Source organism: Hyperoodon ampullatus, assembly GCF_949752795.1.
Source record: "Hyperoodon ampullatus genome assembly, chromosome: 9".
Classification (NCBI taxonomy): domain Eukaryota; kingdom Metazoa; phylum Chordata; class Mammalia; order Artiodactyla; family Ziphiidae; genus Hyperoodon; species Hyperoodon ampullatus.
In genome coordinates, this window is record NC_136922.1 from 91,736,995 (window position 1) to 91,760,071 (window position 23,077).

General features: G+C 39.5%; 1 protein-coding gene across 1 annotated transcript in view; it reads right to left on the reverse strand.

The window, feature by feature from the left end:
* Nucleotides 1–12,937: 12,937 nt before the first annotated feature.
* Nucleotides 12,938–23,077, reverse strand: part of MTPN (myotrophin) — a 60,343-nt gene continuing 50,203 nt past the window's right edge. The window contains exon 4 of the mRNA XM_079711672.1: nt 12,938–13,286. Coding sequence (XP_079567798.1) covers nt 13,200–13,286 — 87 coding nt within the window. The 3' untranslated portion in view covers nt 12,938–13,199. The remainder of the gene's footprint in view (nt 13,287–23,077) is intronic.

The window sequence follows — 23,077 nt, forward strand, 5'->3', positions numbered from 1 at the left end:
AGAGTCCTGGCATAACAAATGAACGCTAGGTACCTGGGTTGATGGTGTGCCGGGCTTTTTGTGGAGGTGTCTCCTTGAGAATGAGATGAGATGTTAGGAGTTAGGATGCAGAAGGGCTCTATCAGGTTGGCCTGAAACTTATTTCCAGGGTATTCTTGTTCATGCCTCCATGCTCCTGGAACCCTCCCTGTTGGGATTGGAACCAGGATGTTTTCAGATCTCCTAAAACCTCACACAACTGCTTTCTCAGAATACATTGTCTGTCTTTAAACATCTTGAATCATTTCATAACCATCTTGTACTGCTCTCAGGGCTCTCAGTGCCGCCTTCTTGCTTGATCATCCACACGTTTGACTTCATTAGTCAATCCAGTTTAAATCTGGCGGTACTGCTCATCAGCTGTTTATGTTAGTCCTTGGAGGCCTGGGGGGTCTTTTTTTTTCTTTTTTAAATTTTTTTAAGAATTTATTTTATTTTTGGCTGCGTTGGGTCTTTGTTGCTGCCCATGGGCTTTCTCTAGTTGCGGCGAGCGGGGGCTACACTTCGTTGTGGTGCATGGGCTTCTCATTGCGGTGGCTTCTCTTGTTGCGGAGCATGGGCTCTAGGCGCATGGGCTTCAATAGTTGTGGCTCGCGGGCTCTAGAGCACAGGCTCAGTAGTTGTGGTGCATGGACTTAGTTGCTCCGCGGCATGTGGGATCTTCCCGGACCAGGGCTTGAACCCGTGTCCCCTGCATTGGCAGGAGGATTCTTAACCACTGTGCCACCAGGGAAGCCCCAGCCTGGGTGGTCTTAATGGATCCTTGTTAGACCCATTAAGCATCATCAAGGGAGGAAGCAGGACTGGGCAATGAGGACCTCTTAATTCAATTTTGGTTCGATGGATTTACTTATGGACACAAGGAACTTGGTTTGTCATTGGTGTGAGAACTGTGTCTGAGTTCCTGGTAACCACATTTCAGCTCAGCTGGGTGTGAGCTCCTGGTCAAGTTTATCTAGGATGCAAGTCATCTGTATGTTAAGTCTCAACCTGTGCAGGAAAGGACAAATCACAGTGTGAGCAAAGGAAGTGTTTCTCCACGGGGGTCTGCTTGAGTTCATCCTCAGGCAGCCCCTTATCCTATACCTGGAATCTGCTTCTCTTTGACATGTTAGCCAATAGGCTTGTGAAAGCACATTGCTTCCTTCTTAACAAGAAGGCAACAACATCAAAGCGAAAGACTGGGGCCAAAAGTATGGATGTGATTTTTGTCAAAAAAAGATTGTCAAGTTAATTCATGACATGGCAAAGCTCCAAACATAATTCTCTCCTAAAATGTCAGGAAGCACAAGGTAGTATAACTCAAATAACTGTGGCAGGAGAAAAATCATAATAAAGATATTTTCCCTTTGTTCAACACTCCACAATTTAGGAGGCATGTGAAGTCACTCTTAACAGTGAATATCTCAGAAAAAAGGAAATTTAATCAAATGAAAATGTTCTGGGCAGCAGTTTTAGATTTTTAAAAAATCCCTAATATTTAATCAGTAAGACCTTTTTATTTATATATATATATTTTATTGAAGTATAGTTAAATACTATAGTTAATTTTTAATGTTTTAGTCTCTGCTGTATAGCAAAGTGATTCAGTTATACCTACATTCTTTTTTTATATTCTTTTCCATTATGGTTGATCGTAGGATACTGAATATAGTTCTCTGTGCTATACGGTAGGACCTTGTTGTTTATTCCGTATGTAATAGCTTACAACTGCTAATGCCAACCTCCCACGCCACCCCTCCCCCAACCCCCTCCCCCTTGGCAACTACAAGTCTGTTCTCTATAAGACCTCCTTTTAAAACACACACCTTTAATCTTAAATGAGGGAGTTTAAATTTTTAAAATAGAATCCACTGGGTCACACAACCAAAATATACGCAGTTGGTTTGCTTATCCTCAGGAAGAATTCCCTTTTTTGTTCCACGTCGTCAAACCTCAGCCATACCTCCTGGGTGAGTGGTTCGGTTGTCTGTGGCAACTGGGTGGCAGATGTCCAGGTTTTAACTGGGGTTTGTGTTGATTCTTATCATCATGAAAAGAATTGCTGATAATGACATGAAACAAGATTTAAGCTCACAGCTACCGAAATGAGATGAACACAGGATTTATGAAATGGTTCATTCAAAATGAAAAGGGGGTACGAAAAAGAGGACAAGCAACTCTCTAGCGTTTTGTGCTTAGTGTGAGGAGTAGATATTAGAAAGCACATCCTCCTTGAGGTAACAAAGCCTGGGGACCTCGTTCCTCTTTTGTAAAGCAAGCCAAGCGCTGGTCGACCTCTCCCTGGACTTGGAAGCATTAGTAGCTCCCTACAGAGAGCGCTGAGCTTCCGTCTCCCGCGTGGTCCCGTTAGGGCAATCTAGTTAGAGAGCTTGGGCAGGGCCCTGCTGCTGATGCTGCTTGATCAGTGAGCACACACAGCGCAGAGAGATGGCCTTGGAGAACTGCCCTGCCTGCCCTGCAGGCAGGGTCATTAGTGGGGTGCCAGGCGATCCCCCCCCGGAGGGCCTGCTCAACATCTTGTCTGGTCTCAGTGCTGCTGCCATTCGCCACCTCCCTCCCATGTCTTAGCCTGCATCAATGTTACCCGACACAATAAACCGAAATGCGGAAAAAATCTAACCACGTGGAGCTTTACTTACCTGAGGCCAAAACATTTCCCTCGAAGGTATAAACACCTTGAATGTCAGAAACCAGTAAGACGTAGGTGAGCCAGGAGGTCCTCCAGCACCCTACGGTGTGTACCCTAGCCCATCTCGTCCATTTCCTTCCAGCACATGTCAGCATCTGTACTGGTTTTATTTAGGGAGTAGCCGTTGTCTTTTCTCTCCTCCTAGGATGTAAGCCCTATCTGGGTAGGAGTCATGTCCGTAGTGTTGACGGTTATGGCTACAGTGCCCACAACGGGGCCTGACATATATAGATCCGCAATAAGTATTTGTTGAATGAACCAATGAACTCACAATTTAGAGAACTGACTATCCTCACTACCTCCCTATTTGCCCCTGTAACCCAAGGCATTTTTAGCTTCTGGAGCCACTGTGGCTGGTTTGGGTCTTAGGAAGGCTGCTTTGAAACGATTCCACAGGTCTTGACTGAGAGAGAGAGTGCTGGGAAGTGATAAACAATTAAGGGTGAGGGACCTTTTGCTGCTGCTGCCGTTCTGGATGCAGCTCTCGTGCCCACACGCTGCTGGCCATGGTTGAGGGCCCCTTTCCCTCATGTCTGGCAGGAAGGCCAGCACTGGCTCACCTGGCAGTTAGCGTGGGAATCACAGACGAGAGTCTTAGCCCCTGTTTCATGCCTTTATTTCATGCCGTGCTGCCCCCTTTTTCCACCCCCTCCCCATACTATTTAAGCTGTTACTTTGCCATAAAGCCACTAGCTTGGCACGGGTGTTTGGCTCATACCAGCAAATCCCCATTAGCCTTTGACTCCTCCAAGAGGCAAAAGGAAAAACCTACCAGGATGCGAGAGACACTTTCTCTGTCTGGGCAGATAGAAAGGGATAAAAAGGATTCTGTAGAAACACAAGAGTTTGTTATTTATAGCACTTAACCTTTCCTAGACAGAAAGCCAAAGGTTTTTGCTTTTAACCTATTTTTCTTTTTTTCAAGAGTCTGAAAGAAAAGGAAATCCTGGGCCCTTAATTGTATTTGTTTGTATATCGCAGGTGTGTATGTTTTAAAAATTCACTTTTTAAATTAGACATGTCTTCTTGCCCCCAGGTAGTGCTCCTGATCCCTCATCAGTAGATCTCCTTCATGTACGGTGTTGTATCAGTTGTCTCTTGCTGCATAACCCCAAAACCTAGTGGCTTAAAACAACCACTGTATATTTGTCCATGATTCTGCAATTTGAGCTGGGTTCAGCTGGTGGTTCTTCGGATCTCACCTGGGGTCACTTGTGGCTGCAGTTATCTGGGGGCTCAGCTGGTGTTGGATAGTCCAAGATGGCTTCACGCACCTGTCTGGCGGGTAGCTGGGACTGTGGACTGGGACACCTCGGTTCTTCATGTGGTCTCTCCTGAGGTATAACTCCAGACTTCTTTCCATGCTGAGACCTAAGGGGGCATGCCCCAACAAGGAAGCACCTGTTCATGCTTCTGCTGGCTTCATGTTTGCTGTCCCATTTGGCCCTGGTAGGTCACATGGCCAAGCCCAAGAGTCAGTTTGGGAAGGGGTTGCACAAGGGCCTGGCTACCCAGGCATGATTCACTGGGGATCATGACTGTAACAATCTACCCTAGGTACGAAGAGAGGTGCATTATTTATAGGCTTGGCTTTTAATTTGCTTCAGTTAACAGGTTACATTCTCCCATGACTTGCTAATTGCTCTCTAATTAGGTCCTGGCCAATCCTACAGAGTTTTCCTCAACCTATCCCAACTAAACGTCTACATCAGGAGTTGGCAAGCTTTTTCTGTGAAGGGCCAGAGAGTAAATATTTTAGGCTTTGTGAGCCATGAAGTCTCTGTTGCAACTACTCACCTCTGCTAATGAAGTGTAGAAGTAGCCATAGATCATATGTAAGAGAATGGGTATAAGCTGTGTTCCAATAAAACTTTATTTATAAAAAACAGGTGGTAGGGGCTTCCCTGGTGGTGCAGTGGTTGAGAGTCTGCCTGCCGCTGCAGGGGACACGGGTTCGTGCCCCGGTCCGGGAGGATCCCACATGCCACAGAGTGGTTGGGCCCGTGAGCCATGGCCGCTGGGCCTGCGCATCTGGAGCCTGTGCTCCGCAACGGGAAAGGCCACAACAGTAAGAGGCCTGCGTACCGCAAAAAACAAAAAACAAAAAACAAAAAACAAGTGGTAGGGCAGGTTAGAGCTGTGGGCCATAGTTTGCTGATTCTTGATCTATATCATAATAATTCTAGACTGCCAAAAAAGTATATTACATTCAAGTATTTCTATTTCTCAAACTGAAAACTAAATTTCATCTCTGCAGAATTTGATTTCATCATAAGAAGTAATTGATCAAGGCATGTTACATGATATTTTTCATCTAATTGCTTAAAATCATAAACTCATAAAATTTTTGCTAAGGATCTTTTTAAGAACTTAGAAAACACTGTGTTTACTGAATAAAATGTCATAGATTGGTTCAGTGAGAGTTGGAGAGGCAATATAAGGTGCAGAAAGCACAAACTTTAGAGTCAGACTGAGTTTAAATCCAGACTACCACTAACTGGCTGTGTGACGATATGCAAGTTACCTGACTTCTCTGAGCTTTAGTTTTCTCATTTGAAAATAGATAACAATAGTCCTACCTCATAGGGTTTTTATGAAGCTTAAATGAGTCAGTTCACATGAAATACTTAGCATGATGCCCAGACCACAATAGATGATCAGTTAAAATGGTGATCTAACTCCCTTAAATAATAATTTTTGATAAGCCTGGGTATATGATAGGGTTTCCAGGTTCATAGTGTTACAGTTTAATTTCAAGAACTTAATTTGTTAGAACTAATAGGCAATTTCAGTAAAGTCAAAGGACACGAAAATCAACCTACAAAAACTAGCTGCATTTCTATACACAAACAACTATCCAAAAAAGGAAATTAAGGGGAATTCCATGGCGGTCCGGGGGTTAGGAATCTGCACTCTCACTGCTGAAGGCCCAGGTTCAATCCCAAGGCAGGGAACTAGGATCCAACAAACCACATGGGCGGCCACAAACAAACAAACCAAAAGGAAATTAAGAAAATTCCATTTACAATAGTGTAAAAAAAGAATATAATACTTAGGAATAAAATTAACCAAAATGGTGATAGACTTGTACACTAAAACCTACAAAACACTGACAAAAGAAATAAAGACAGATGGAATGATGTCCCGTGTTCATGGATAGGAAGAATTAATATTGTTAAAATGTCTGTATTTACCAAAGTGATCTATAGATTCAGTGTAATCCTTACCAAAATCCCAACGACATTTTTACAGGAATAGAAAAACAATCTTAAAAATTCATTTGGAACCATAAAAGACCCTGAATAGCCAAAACAATTCTGAGCAAGAAGAACAAAGCTGAAATGCTCCCTCATTTTAAAATGTATTACAAAGCTACTGTAATCAAAAACAGTATAGTACTAGCATAAAAACAGACTATGAAACAGAATAAAAGAGACCAGAAATAAACCCTGGCATATACGTATGGTCACCTAACATTTGACAAGGGAGCCAAGAAGACTCAATGGGGAAAAGATAGTCTCTTCAATAAATGGTGTTGGGAAAACTGGATATCCACATGTAAAAGAATAAAATTGGATTCTTATCTCACACCATATACAAAAATCAACTCAAAATGGATTAAAGACTTAAACACAAACCCTGAAACAATAAGACTCTTAGAAAACTTAGGGAAAAAGCTTCTGACATTGAACTGTCCAATGATTTCTTTGATATGGCATCAAAAGCACAGGCAACAAAAGCAAAACAAGGCAAGTGGGACTACACCAAACTAAAAAGCTTCTGCACAGCAAAAGAAACCATCAACAAAATGAAAAGGCAACCTACGCAATAGGAGAAAATATTTGCAGACCATATATCTGACAAGGGGTTAATATTCAAATATATAAGGAACACCTATAACTCAATAGCAAAAAAAGTCCCCAAATAACTTGATTAAAAGATGGGCAAAGGACCTGAATAGATGTTTCTCCAAATAAGACATACAAATGGCCAACAGATGTATGAAAAGGAGCTCAATGTCACTAATCATCAAGGAAATGCAAATCAAAAGCATGAGATACCACCTCATGCCTGTTAGGATGGCTATTATCAAAACAAAAATTCACAAAGGACAAATGTTGGCAAGGATGTGGAGAAAAGGGAACACTTGTACTTTGTGGGAATGTAAATTGGTGCAGCTACTATGGAAAACAATATAGAGGTTCCTCAAAATATTAAAAATAGAATTACCATTTGATCCAGTGATCCCTTTTCTGGGTATATAGCCAACAGAAGTGAAATCTAGATCTCAGAGATAGTTGATAGTTGAACGCACTCCCATGTTCCTTGCAGCATTATTCATGATCACCAAGGCATGGAAACAAATGTCCGTTGATATACAAATGGATAAAGAAAATGTGGTATGTACATAAGGTGTAATATTATTTAGTCTTGGAAAAAGAAGGGAATTCTGCCATTTGCAACAACATAGATGGACCTTGAGGGCATTATGCTAAGTGAAATAAGCCAGAAAAAGAAGTTATGTGTGGAACCTAGAATAGTCAAACTCATAGAAGCAGAGACAGAATGGGGATTGCCAAGGGCTGGGGGAGGGGAACAGGGAGGTGTTGGTTAAAGGTTACTGAGTTTCAGTTATGCAAAATAAGTTCTGGAGATCTATTACTAAGAGGAAAAAAAAAAGGGGGCACCAGGGCTGCAGAGCCTCTCTGAGCTTTCTGCAAGGGAGTAGGTATGAGCATTGGTTTTGGATATATAGGTGAGAACAGCTTTTACTCTTCATTTAATTTGTAGGAATGTGGGCTCTAAAATCGGACAGAACTAAATTGTACCGTTCATGAGCTGTTTACTGCAAGTTTTTTTTTTTTTTGCGGTACGCGGGCCTCTCACTGTTATGGCCTCTCCCGTTGCGGAGCACAGGCTCCGGACGCGCAGGCTCAGCGGCCATAGTTCACGGGCCCAGCCACTTCACAGCATGTGGGATCTTCCCGGACCGGGGCACGAACCCGTGTCCCCTGCATCGGCAGGCGGCCTCTCAACCACTGTGCCACCAGGGAAGCCCTACAGCAAGTTTTTTAACCTTAGTCTGTTTTTTTTTTTTTTTTTTAACATACGATTATTGTGAAAATTGAATAATGTAATGTGGTAAAAAGTTCTGAGCACAACTAGCTGTAATACAATAGCTAAAAAAATTTTAGTAGTAAAATTAATATAAATTAACTTAGATCTGAGTACTTTCAAGCCTACTGAAATTTGACTAGCAAATCACCAGCCGTGGCACATAGCTAGACTTGGTGGCCTGCCATAGGGGATGTGCATAAACACATGGGACATTACTAGATATCCGGAGAAGGATATACAGATACATTCTCAGATTTGTTAGTAAAACTTCAGTAAAACAATTTCTTAAAAAAAAAAAAAATTATCTAGTAGTATCTTCAATATCAGCATCCAGTTGCTAGGAATTGTCTATGCATTATTTTCCTTTGTGTGATAAGATGCTGTGGCTTGTCAATGTTGCCAGACATGTGACCCATCCTTCTATCCAAATGGTGTGAATAAGACTACCCTTGCTGCTGCAGCTGCTGAATGCATAGAAGTTGCTGGGGTGACCAGACAGTCCTTTGTGTTGCTACTCTATTTACAGCTGTGCTTTAGTATATGCCACAAATAGCTCAGTGACCTGCATTTGACCCCATGGTCAGCGTTTCCTCAGTGAATCTTTGTGACTGTGATATTTGTCTCTACTTCATTGATTTGGGTTTGCAATTTCAGTAGTACTTTTGAGGCTGCTTGGCCAATATTTAAGTACAGTGACACTTAGGTGTAGCCCCATGGTCCCAAAAGCCAGTAATCCTTTAGCCAGGATTTACTAAAACAAAGCTTACCTCGCAGTTGACTGTATAATGGTTTGACATTAGTTCAGGACAAATACAGTGAATGTCTGCCATGTATCAGGTGCCATTAAAGCTGCTGATAAATTTTATTTCAATGAAGTAAAATTATATTTTAATAATTATATTTCAATGAAGTAAAAGCCTTGAAGAAAGATATCCTATGGCTGATGTGTGATGACCCGGTTAGTGTCTGGGGAAGATGGTACATTTAAAACAGGAAATGGTTCGCTGGCACAAAGGTGGCTGTTTCTGAGCCCGTGGTGCACCCACTGCAGTGGAGAATCCATGGTCAAGGCACTAATGCCAGCCCAGGGAAGCAGAGGTGAAAGCAGCCACTGGTCTCCCAAAGGGCTTTCCTGCTGTAGCACTAGCTAGGCAGAAGCCGACAGGGGCACAGCTAAGTGATTAGAGCCCTGCCAGTGACCCACAATGTGCTCAGCATGAACTAAGGAGATTCATGACATTATCTCCCCAGCGTCCTTGCATGCTCCCCTCACTCCACTTTGGAACTCCAAGGACTTGGGCAAGGCTCAAGCCTCAGCCATTCAGCTATGGGGACTGTAACCCCATAGCTGGGGACTATGGAAATACTGTCCATGGCAATTGATGGGACATCCTTCAGGGAAAAATCCCTAATAATGAAGGGTCATTCTTACCAGTGTTACATTTTTGGAGCCACTGTTATATCTTAACCCGACTTCTTTTGCCCAGAACGTAGATTTGAAGCTCATCTTAAGATTTTCTTGGGTGTCCAGAGTTTTGCTGTCTCATGTGTTACAGCTTCCATTTACTCTCTAGAAAGCCACCCTTGATGACATCCTGTTTAGAAGCTTTTTGACTATTTCTTTTTCTCTTAATTGTCTCGTACAAATTTGTGTGCATCAGAATCACCTGGAGGCCTTATTACACCAAGGATTGCTGGGCCTGGCCCAGGCTGGGCATTTCTATCAAGTTCCCTGGTCATGGTTGCTCGTCTAGAGACCACATTTTGAGAATCACTGGTCTTAACAGGAAGAGGAAAAAAAAATCTTAACAGTCTGATATACCATGCTATATGAAAGTTCTGCGTTAGCTTAAATGAGCATATGAAAGGATTAAAGAGGTTTACTGTGACCCTGTTTTCTTTAACACCTATTAAGATCCTGACACTCTAGCATTTCCTAGCTACAGCTTGCTCCTAGTAACTACTCAACATTTATTACAGGCAAACAATTTGTATCAGGGAACTGCGAGAAGAGCAAAACTTCTAGATGAGATAAGTAATATCGTTTATTTCTATTGAATCTTTCCTATGTCCTATTTTCTTTCCACTTATTTTTTTCCAGAAGTGGGATAGAGGGGGAAAATTCAGATTAATTAAAAGTTTGAGTCAAAGCACCGATACAGTGGTAGAGAAGACTGGAGGAGGAAGGCAAAAGTAACGGAGTGAGGGAAACGCTGACACGTTGGCTGTAGCACAATTCAAGTTTATTCCATTTGTTCTTGCAACACAAAACTTCAACACAATATTATTTAGCATTCTGATGTACATGAACTAGGATAATATGAGAAACCCAATTGTGTCAAACGCATTACATTGTGGAAAAAATGAACTCAAATATATCAAAATGCACAAAGCACTAGTCTTCCTCCATTGCTGCTTAGAAAGATATGATTGTTTCTCCATTTACAAAATAGAATCAGGACAATTTAAATTTTTTAAAATTTGCATGCAAAACACTGCAGTTACTTATGCAGGAGGGCACTCTCACCAGCTTCTATACACAATCGAGTATACAGTATTGCATGGAAGAAAACAGCAGCTCAGTTGAAGATTTAGGAAAAAAAAATCAAATAAGTACATATAGATTTGAAATCCATTATTTGGGGGAAAGAAATCAATGAATGAAGGGCCTACTTGCTGGCAGCTTCCACTCACTGCACCCACCTACCTCTCCTTCATGCCCCACTGGGTTTAGAAGGTGAGCTGTGAACTACTGCATCGATTCTGGTGCCATAGCTCAACTGTAAGTCTACAGATACCAGTCTGAAGCTGCAAGGGGGAATCTGTTAGTATACTAATGTAGACAGGTAAACCACCTGTTTTCACTTGATACAGTGCATACAATATGACTGACTTAATACAAAACTACAGAACATGCAAGGTTTTTTCTGAGATGTTAAATATTACTTCAGTGGAGAACAAAACTTACTTAACCTTTTACTAATGCATGTAGTACCAAAAAGCAGACAAGGTTTTAGCTTCCTTTAGTCAAAATATGAACATTGTGTTGTGAATTTCTCTGCCAAGTGGTTCAGAAGTACATTATAAATAACCTAGTTAAAAAAAAGAAACTAAACCATCTTGGTCAGTCTATTCTGTTTATCTGTTATTTTCTCAAGCAACTGCTTCATAATTATGGGGTTTACAAAATGGCTGAGAAAGAAGAGGGAAGGCAAAGTAGCCTCTACTGCATTACAAGGAACATGAGGATAAACTGTACAAAGAATCACATGGTCTCTAGACCAGGTGACTGTGAAAGCAGACCAGGTTTAGGAATGACAGGACAATGCACTCTCTGCAGCAGCCAACTACAAAAAACACTTGGAGAGTAAAGGTAAAACTGCGTAGAGAGTAAAATCCAAGCCTTTTAAACAGCAGTATGCCAAGAAGTGGAAACAGAGATATCAAAACAGCTTGTCACTACGCTGACAGTTACAGTCTGATAGAGTGCCCTCCATCTTCAGTGAGGATAGCTCTGTGTTTCAGTTCAGTGATGTTATGAAGTACTGATTACTGACTTTTAATCCAACTCTAATAGGCTGCATTAAGACAGCAGAATTAGCCAAATGTATCAAAGTATTTAAACCAGCATTTTGTGATTGTTTTCTTGGATGCAGGAAAATTACAGGGTTAGGCTAGTTTTAAGTGAAAAAGCCACAGGATTAAAAAAAGGGTTCATGGGGAAAAATACACACACAAACCCACACACCAACCAACCAATCAGCAAGTGGTCAATAAGACTTGTTGGCCAGGCTGACTGTTCTTGGTACTAGTTTAACCCTGCTGCAGAATGCTACATTGCCTTTAAAAACATCATTAATTCTTTGTTATCCACAATCTGAATACAAGTCCCTCACCCACCCTCCCCCCTTTTAAAAATTTGAGGTACATTCAATTATTGCATGACATGGCTAAGGAAAAACCCTTATATTTTTAGTAAGCTTATATGGATGGCAAGTCAAAGGAATCTTAATATTTTATATGCAGGACAGCAAATTTAAGGGTATATGTTTTAATTAGCTGTACTGCTCATGAAATAAACATTAGAAAATGTATCTAAATATTTTCTGCAGATCCTAAGAACACCATTTTAGGGCACTGTATTTTAAGAACACAATACAATTTGAAGTTCTCACATTTTATGCAATGCATAATATAGAAAGAAAAAAATATATATTATGCAGGTGGGTTGGCATACATTCAGCAGAAGCCTATCAACACCTCAGGGAAACTTGGTAACACGCGTATTTTTAAGGGATGGGGTTAAATTTGTCCAAACAGTAAATCTCACCCCAGTGATAGCTTTGGTGCAATAAGTAATCAGCATCCAAGATGGGTCTGAGAGAGGCATTCCAAAGAATGTTCCTTGATTCTCCAAACATAACTGAGGCCAATCCATTCAAATAGCAAATGAAGAAAATCCATAGGTACTAAGACAACTGTTCTCTCTTTATGATACTAACAGGCTTATGGCTATGATTCTATTTTTAAATCCCCTTTTACTACCAGCAGGAGTTTGAAAGTGTTTTCAATGTTCTATAAATGTCTGAATCTAGAGGAAAAAAAAATATGCATACTGGAATGATTTCTCCTTTAGACTTCCAAAATTTTGAGATTTTATAAATAAAACTAGTCAGTTTTATCTAAAGATACATGAAATCCATGAGAAGGGGGAGAGGAAATCCAAAGCTCAGCCGCCAGCAGCTTAGGAGTGTGTCCCTCCTCGCCTTAACTGAGCTTTCACAAAAAGCTGGAAGTCACCGAGGGAAGATTTGGTCACCAACCACAGGCAGCGCTCTTAACTATGCCGGGAGATCCCCACTAGAGTGAATCTTAAGGCAGAAGGCTAGAGCTAATTGCTTATCTCAGCACCCTAAGTTACGTCACAGCAGCCAGTACTGCTCGCACAGATGGGGCTACCAAATGTATAGTTGGCCTTGGTATAGTCAGACCCTCAACGCAATCTAATTAATAAATTAGCTAGGGAGCTGAAAAGGTCAAACGTTAATGGTATATTTTGTCTTTGCTCTCCCATGGGTATAAGCTGTGTTGTTTTTTTTTTTTTTACTGGAAATGGAAAAGAGGCTGACCTGATCAGGAATCCTAGTAAAAGCCTGATCTTGTTTTTCTCCTCTCCTCCCAATCATTGTTTTTTTCTGGTAGTCTGATTTGTTACGAATTTCTCTCTCCCCTCACCCCTCTAGAAGTATTTTAGCTGAAGAAGCTGGCAGATAGAGAGTGACAGACAGACAGGCAGCAGTGTGAGGCCACAGGAGAGTCATTCTTCCAGAGCTGTTAGCCCATCCGTCCATCACTGAAGAAGGGCTTTGATTGCCTGGTTGTCAGTGGCTTCAAAGGCAGTCAGTCCATCTGGACCTTTCACAGTCTTATCAGCACCCTGGAAAAGAGGAAAGAGCCTTTATCATTAAACGAGGCCCACAACCAGGAGAAGAGAATGAAAGCCAGGTCGCTTGGCAAAGGCAAAACTCCTTTACTACCGGAGTCCATTCTATTGAAGGAAAAGCCCCGAACAGCTGGCAAGGTTAGAGATTAAGCTGTAAAAACACCAGATTATTTTTCAGGCACTAGAAATGTAAACTAGAAACACAACTTGCCAATAACGTAGGCAATGACTGACTTCTATTTATACTATCATATATTTACTCAATTAGGCTTTAAAAAAAGATCCCTATGTAGTATAAAACAGGGAGGGTTGGGAAGGAAATCACTTTTGCTAAAGAAGAAAGTATTACTGTGACAAAATTATCTTTTTTTCTTCTTTGCAACACGTTTTGGAGAGTGCATAAGTAATACACACATATTTGTAAAATCTAGAACTTACAAACCTTTTATTTTAGACAAATTCCTAAAGAACACGTACAGTATTGGTCATTATACTTACAAAAACGTAGCAGTAAATGGCTAGGATGTGGGCTAGGAAAGGAGGCTCCCTGCTGTACTCTAGGGAAATTCTCTCCAGCTTGCTCTCAATGCTTCATGCAGAGAGTGCTGTCATGGAACATTTTACTTGCAACATGGCACTTTAGTTTTTGAGAATGTGTACACATATCTTTGTGTCTATTGTTTTTATCTGTTTTCCCTTATTAGAGTAAAAACTCAATGGGAGTAGAAATCTTGTTCATATTATCTACTATTGTGTCCCAAGTATCTAAAAAAGTACCTAGTGCATGGTGGGTGAATTTGCTCCCAAACCAAGTCTGGACCTCTCTAACTTCCACTCCACCCTGGAAGGGTTCTCTGCGAGCTCCAGCCCAACCTGTATTTATTCACCAAATAACCTCTTGTGTCCTGTCCTCCTCCCACTGCCAAGTCTCACTCATTCGTCTGTTCCTGAGGCCAACGGAATTGTCTAAGCTTGGCATACATGGTCCTGTAGAGACAAACTCTAGTCAAATTCACCAGTCTCTTTTCCCATTAATCTTTCAATACTCTAATCCTCTGTAATGTCACCATTCTTCAATGTACCAGGTGCCATGACTTTACACTTGCTGGACTATGGAATGCCTTACCTCCTTTCTGCTGGCAAATCCATTCACTCATTCAACAAATATTTACTGAATGTTTGATGCATAGACACTGTGTGTAAGGGGCTGGAGAATCAAAGTAAAACAAGATAGAGCCTGCCAGTTTGGCTGGTGTGAGAGACAGACAAATCAACCAGTATGACACAGTGGGATGAGAACAATAGCATAATGCACAGTGATGAGTGGTCTGTAAACCATAATGGGATGTGGTTAGGAGAGTGTAAGCAAGTCCTTCTGGATGAGGTAATGCTTGAGCTGAGCCTTGAGTAAGTACAAGTTGATTAGGTAAACCAGGAAGGAGATGACAGACATTCTAGCAAGTGTTGAATTATCACAAAGTTCTCCTCAATATGACTACAAAAGTCTGTTTTCTCTTTTTCTAATTGAATTTACCTGCATTATGGAACACATGGAACTTGCAGTTAAGTGAGAGAGAAATCTGTGAGTGAGAACTTCAGTGTGGTGAGTACTCCAACATAGGTTAAGTGACAATAATTGGGACCATTGTATCCAAAACAAATTTTAAAATTTATTTTTTATTGAATTACAATGTTGTGTTAATTACTGCTGTACAGCAAAAGTGACTCAGCTATATATATATATACAGTATATATTCTTTTCCATATTCTTTTCCATTACGGTTTATCACAGGATATTGAATATAGTTCCCTGTGCTATACAGTAGGACCTTGTTGTTTACCCATTCTATACATAGTAGTTTACATCTGCTAATCCCACATTCCCACTCCTACCCTGTCCCACTGCCCCTCCCCCCACCCCTGCCCCAGGGCAACCACCAGTCTATTCTCTATGTCCCTGATTCTGTTTCATAGATAGGTTCATTTGTATATTTTAGATTCCACATATAAATCATATGCTACTTGTCCTTCTCTATCATACTAAGTGAAGTAAGTCAGAAAATCTCTAGGTCCATCCATGTTGCTGCAAATGGCATTATTTCGTTCTTTTTTATGGCCAAGTAGTATTTCATTGTACATAGGTACATCTTTATTCATTCATCTGTTGATGGACATTTAGGTTGTTTCCATGTCTTGGCTCTTGTGAACAGGGCTGCTATGAGCATAGGGGTGCATGTAGTTTTTGAATTATAGTTTTGTCTGGATATATGCCCAGGAGTGGGACTGCTGGATCATATGGTAATTCTATTTTTAGCAAAACAAATTATTTCTTATTCAATATTGATAACTGTTTTTATGACTAGCATTGTAAACTGTAATTCTGCATTAACAAAAAGTTAAATATCATAGTGAATATCTGTTGCTTTTTAGCTGCCAGACTTCCCTTCTTTTGATAACAGCACCCTAATCTCCTTCTGGGGAATCATTTGTCCCCATTGTGTGGACTCCTAGAACTGTAACTTAAGGTGCCATGTACTTTCCTTGCCAGGCATCAAAGCAGGACACTCACTTCTGGATTTTGAATCTTGATTAGCGAGAACAAAAGAAAGACAACAAGAAGTCAGAGCTCATTTATTTGTGTTCTCACCCAGAAGAGACAGTTGAGAAGTTCCTGCTATCTAGAGTCTTACAGCTACCATAGCTCTGGCCTCTTCTGAGCCTGGTCCCCCAGCTTTCCTATTGATTCTATGACTAGTCCAACATCTTCAAAAACTCCTTTTCTACTTGTTAGAGTCAACTTCTGCTATTTGCACCGCCCCAAATCTGATAAAAGTATTAAAAATTTTATATAAATCATTTTTTTCTAATTGTAATACAAACTAATCACAGAACTCAGAATACACACCAAAAAACTCCCTGTAAAACTCATAATTCTATAAGCCAAATACAACTAATGTTAACATTTTAGTGTTTCTATCTATATTCTCTTGTTCTAGATACGTATGTGTATGTATCTCTTTTAAAAATAAATGAGTAACCATAAGAGAAATAGAGTGTATCAGATAAAATAAACTTTAAGATAAAGAAATATTACTAGAGACAAAGAGGGACATTTCATAATAATAAAAGGCTTAATATTCAAAATTTAAAAATAAAGCCAAGAAAAGAATTCCATTGATAACAGCATCAAAAAGAATAAAATGTTAGGAATAAATTTAATGAACTCAAACCAGTTCTTCTAAAAAAGATAAACCAATTTTGTCAACATGGAAAAGGATATTAAAAGGAAATGATTTTTTGATACTTGATGCAGTTATTGGAGAACTTAAGTATATCTGGCCTCACCCCTTTCCTGAGGAAACCATTTTCAGTAGTTATTAGTTCTAGTGATTATTTCCATGGCTCTAAGTATTATACTCATGCCACTATTTGAGTTATTAACTTCAGAGATTACCTTCTGACTCCCTGCTGCATGGATGCTGCTCTAGCAGGGAGCACGTCCCTTCCCCACATCCTCCCAATGTCTTATACTTCAAATAGCAGTTTGTTTCTTTGTAAATTTTTTTGTATTTAAAACCTGTTTCTTGTTCCATCAATTTTGACAGTATCTTATTCCTCTACTTTATAAGATACTTTCTCTACCTTCCCATTACTCCCTCTACCTCTTAAATTGCCAGCTTTTCTATTTTGTCAAGATTAACTTTTATATTCGGTTCTGTAAAAACTGTTGTTTATTAGTTGACTTTTTTCCCCCTCTAGTCACCATACTGTACATTATATCCCCAGGACTTACTTATCTGATAAATGGAAGTTTCTACCTTTTGACCACCTTTACCCATTCCTCGCCCCCCTGTTTTCTGTTACCTGTGAATTTTGAGACTCTTCATATAAGTGAGATAATACAGTATTTGTCTTTCTCTGCTTTATCTCACTTAACATAATGCCCTCAAGGTCATCCATGTTGTGGCAAATGGCAGGGTTTCCTTTTTTTATTGGCTGAATAATAATCCATTGTGTGCATATATGTGTGTGTATATACACACCCACACCCCATTTTCTTTATCCATACATCTGTTGATAGACACTTAGGTTATTTTCCTGTCTTGGCTACAGTAAATAATGCTGCAATGAACACAAGGTGTAGATATCTTCTTGAGTTAGGATTTTTGTTTCCTTCAGATAAACCCCCAGAAGTAAAATTGCTGGATCACATGGCAGTCCTATTTTTAATTTCTTGAGGAACTCCATACTGTCTTCCACAGAGACTGCACCAATTTACATCCCCGCCAACAGTGCACAAGGGTTCCCTTTATTCCACATCCTTGCCAACACTTACTATTTCTTACATCTTTGATAGCAGCCATTCTAATAGGTAAGAGGTGACAATTCATTGTGGTTTTGATTTGTATTTGCCTGATGATTAGTGATGTTGAGGAACCTTTTTATGTATCTGTTGGCCATCTGTATATCTTCTTTGTATAAATAAATGTCTATTCAGATCCTCTGCCCATTTTAAAATCAGATTTTTTGTTTCTACTGAGTTTTTTATTTTCTATTGAGTTATATGAATTCATTTTATATTTTGGGTATTATCCCCTTATCAGATACATGATTTGCAAATATTTTTCTCCCACTCTATAGGTGGCCTTTTCATTTTGTTGATGGTTCCTTTGCCTTTAGTGTCAAATTCAAAAACTCATCACCAAGACGAATGTCAAAGAGCTTACTATCTATGTTTTTTTCTAGGAGTTCCATGGTTTCAGGTCTTATTTTAAAGTCTTTAATTCATTTTGAGTTGATTTTTGTGTATGGTGTAACATAGTGGTCCAGTTTCATTCTTTTGCATGTGCCTGTCCACTTTTCTCAACACTATTTCCCTATTATATATTCTTGGCTGCTTTGTGGTAAATTAATTGACTCTGTGTGTGTGTGTGTGTGTGTGTGTGTGTGTGTGTGTGTGTGTATGGGTTTATTTCTGGATTCCCTATTCTGTTCCATTGATCTATGTACCTGTTTTCATGTCAATACTATACTGTTTTGATTCCTACATATTTGTAATATCATTTGGAATCAGGAAATGTGATGCTGCTAGCTTTGTTCTCTTTTCTCAGGATTCCTTTGGCTATTCAGGATCTGCTGTGGTTCCAAAAAAATTTTAGCATTGTTTAATCTAGTTCTGTGAAAAATGCCATTGGAATTTTGACGGAAACTGCATTAAAGCTTGCTTTGGGCAGTATGGACATTTTAGCAATATTAATGTTGCCAATCCATGAGCACAGAATATCTTTCCATTTATTAGTGTCTTTAATATATTTCATCAATGTTGTACAGTTGTCAGCATAAGAGTCTTTTGCCTTCTTGGTTAAATTTCTTTCTAGGTATTTTATTCTTTTTGATGCAATTTTAAGCAGAATTAAAAAAAATTCTCTTCTAATTTGTTATTAGTATATAGAAACACAACTGATTTTTGTATATTGATTTTGTATCCTGCAAGTTTACTGAATTAGTTGAACAGTTGTAACAGTTTTTTAGTGGAGTCTTGAGGGTTTTCTATATGGAGTATCCTGTCATCTGCAAATAGAGAACACTTTACTTCTTCCCTTCCAACTTGGATGCCTTTTATTTCTTTTCTTGCCTAACTGCTCTGGCTAGGGACTTCCAGTACTATGTTAAATAAGTGGTGAAAGTGGGCAGCCTCATCTTGTTCATTATGTTAGAGGAAAAAATTTCAGTTTTTCACTGTTGATTATGATGTACAGCTTGTGGGCATAATATGGCCTTCATGATGCTGAGGCATGTTACCTCTACATCCACTTTGTTGAGTGTTCTTATTATGAATGAACATTAAATGATGTCAGATGCTTTTTCTGCATCTACTGAGATGATCATATGATTTTTATCCTTCATTTTGTTATTGTGGTGTTCACACTGATTGATCTGCAGATGCTGAATCATCCTTGTGTCCCCAGAATAAATCCCAGTTGATCATGGAGTATGATCCTTTTAATGTATTGCTGAACTTGATTTGCTAACATTTTGTTGAGGACTTTTGCATCTATATTCATCAGGGATATTGGTCTGCAATTTTCTTGTGGCATCCTTGTCTGGTTTTGGTATAGGGGTAATGCTGGCCTTGTAAAATGAGTTTGGAAGTGGTCCCATCTGTACTGATGTTTTGGGGAAGACTTTGAGAAGGAATGGTATTAATTCTTCATTAAATGTTTGGTAGAACTCACCAGTAAAGCGATCTGGTCCTGGATATTGATAGACTTTTACAGTTAAAATATATAAACAATGCTTAAATTACTTCTGGGTAAACACTGCTCACTGTGGCACCTAGCAGACAACTATGATCAGTTTTATTTCTATTGTTCCAATATCAAAACCCTGTGCAACTCTCCCAAGTGACAGAATCGGGAGATCCACACCCAAGTTTTCCCCAGTCCTGTTCATTCATTTACAAACAACAACTTTTGACCCTATTTGTTATGGTTTGACTAAACTGCTATAACAAAGAGAGGCTAAGACACAATGTATTAAACTAAGTTAATTTATTTCTCTCTCAGAAAACAGTCTACTGCTAAATGTGCTCACCTTCACATGTGCTTCCAGCCTGCTGGATGTGGGGGTGAAAGTCCCCAGCAAGTGGCTTCACATTTTAGGTGATGATCTAGAAGTGGCACACATCATTTGCGCACATCCCATCAGCCCAAACTTAGACACAAAGTCATATCCACTGCAAGGCAAACTGAGATACAAGGACTAGCTAGGCTGCGATGTATGCACCCAGTTAAAACCTGGGGTTCCCCTTCTAAAAGAAAGAGTAAAAAATGGACACGGAAGGCAATTTATAGCCTAATCTATGCTGTCAGGAAAATGCTTTAGAATATTATCTCCAAGTTCTGTCTGTCTAGCCTGCCTCTCCTTCCTGCACCCACTACTTCCACTCCACCCTCCTCCCCTTTACTTTCTCTCTGCTTTGTTTAAATGCTGGATTCTCCATGGTTCTGGTCCTTGGCACTCTTCACCACTTGCTCAATATGCTTTTTGCCTGATCTCATCCATGTTACGATTTAAGTTCCAACCTTTATACTCATTTTGAACATCTACCCTGATCTTTAAACCCATATATATATAAACATATATACACGCCACTGAGACTTATCTACTTTCAGTCCCAGAAATACCGCAAACTCTATGATTCCTAAAGTGAACCCATGATCTTTTCCTACAAACTTGTTTCTTTTTCTGGAGTATTCACTATCATGGTAAGAACCACCTTCCAGGAACTGTGGAGACACTATGTAGTTCTTCTTGTTTACTTCACATGTTATCAGTCACCAAATCTTTAGACCATAATATTCCTAACATTTTCCACCTGTCCTTGCTACCACTACTTTCTTAGTTCAAGATTTTCATATGAAAATTCTACTGCAAGCTAGCCTCATCCACTAGAGGGCAGAGAGCAGAAGCAAGAACTACAATTCTGCAGCCTGCAGAACGAAAACCACATTAACAGGAAGACAGACAAAATGAAAAGGCAGAGGACTATGTACCAGATGAAGGAACAAGATAAAACCCCAGAAAAGCAACTAAAAGAAGTGGAGATAGATAGGCAACCTTCCAGAAAAAGAATTCAGAATAATGGCAGTGACTATGCTCCAGAACCTTGGAAAAAGAATGGAGGCAAAGACTGAGAAGATGCAAGAAATGTTTAAAAAAGACCTAGAAGAATTAAAGAACAAACACCTAGAAGAATTAAAGAACAAACACCTAGAAGAACTAAAGAACAAACAGATGAACAATACAATAACTGAAATGAAAAATACACTAGAAGGAATCAATAGCAGAATAACTGAGGCAGAAGAACGGATAAGTGACCTGGAAGACAGAATGGTGGAATTCACTGCCACGGAACAGAATAAAGAAAAAAGAGTGAAAAGAAATGAAGACAGCCTAAGAGACCTCTGGGACAACATTAAATGCACCAACATTTGCATTATAGGGGTCCCAGAAGGAGAAGAAAGAGAGAAAGGACCAGAGAAGATAGCTGAAGAGATTATAGTTGAGAACTTCCCTAACATGGGAAAGGAAATAGCCACCCAAGTCCAGAAAGCACAGAGTCCCAGTCAGGATAAACCCAAGGAGAAACACACTGAGACACAGAGTAATCAAATTGACGAAAATTAAAGACAAAGAAAAATTATTAAAAGCAACAAGGGAAAAACGACAAATCACATACAAGGGAACTCCCATAAGGTTAACAGATGATTTCTCAGCAGAAACTCTACAAGCCAGAAGGGAGTGGCATGATACACTTAAAGTGATGAAAGGGAAGAACCTACAACCAAGATTACTCTACCCAGCAAGGATCTCATTCAGATCCGATGGAGAAATCAAAACCTTTACAGACAAGCAAAAGCTAAGAGAATTCGGCACCACCAAACCAGCTCTAAAACAAATGCTAAAGGAACTTCTCTAAGTGGGAAACACAAGAGAAGAGAAGGACCTACAAAAACAAACCCAAAACAATTAAGAAAATGGTAATAGCAACATACATATCAATAATTATTTTAAATGTGAATGGATTAAATGCTCCAACCAAAAGACAGGCTCACTGAATGGATACAAAATCAAGACCCATATATATGCTGTCTACAAGAGACCCACTTCAGACCTAGGGACACATACAGACTGAAAGTGAGGGGATGGAAAAAGATAGTCCATGCAAATGGAAAGCGAAAGAAAGCTGTAGTAGCAATACTCATATCAGATAAAATAGACTTTAAAATAATGTTACAAGAAACAAGGAAGGACACTACATAATGATCAAGGGATCAATCCAAGAAGAAGATATAACAACTATAAATATATATGCACCCAACATAGGAGCACCTCAATACGTAAGGCAAATGCTAACAGCTATAAAAGAGGAAATTGACAGTAACACAATAATAGTGGGGGACTTTAACACCTCACTTACACCAATGGACAGATCATCCAAACAGAAAATTAATAAGGAAACACAAGCTTTAAATAACACAATAGACCAGATTTAATTGATATTTATAGGACATTCCATTAGAAAACAGCAGAATACACTTTCTTCTCAAGTGCACATGGAACATTCTCTAGGATAGATCACATCTTGGGTCACAAATCAAGCCTCGGAAAATTTTAAAAATTGCAATCGTATCAAGCATCTTTTCTGACCACAATGCTATGAGACTGGAAAGCAATTACAGGAAAAAAAAACTGTAAAAAACACAAATACATGGATGCTAAACAGTGCGCTACTAAATAACCAAGAGATCACTGAAGAAATCAAAGAAGAAATAAAAAAATACATAGAAACAAATGACAACAAAAACACAACGACCCAAAACCTCTGGGGCGTAGCAAAAGCAGTTCTAAGAAGGAAGTTTATAGCAATACAACCTCACCTCAAGAAACAAGAAAAATCTCAAACAATCTAACGCTACACCTAAAGCAACTAGAGAAAGAAGAACAAAGAAAACCCAGTCAGTACAAGGAAAGAAATCATAAATATCAGAGCAGAAATAAATGAAATAGAAATGAAGAAAACAATAGCAAAAATCAGTAAAACTAAAAGCTGGTTCTTTGAAAGCTGGTTCTTTCTTGCCTCTGCAACCTTCTCACATTGCTGCTTCTGCTTGGAAAGGTACTCCAGTTCTCTATTAGATTCTTGGACACTAAGTTGCTAAGATTCAACTCAAGTGTCAACTGCTTTTTGAAGTTATATTTGTGGTACCTAAAGTTGTAAT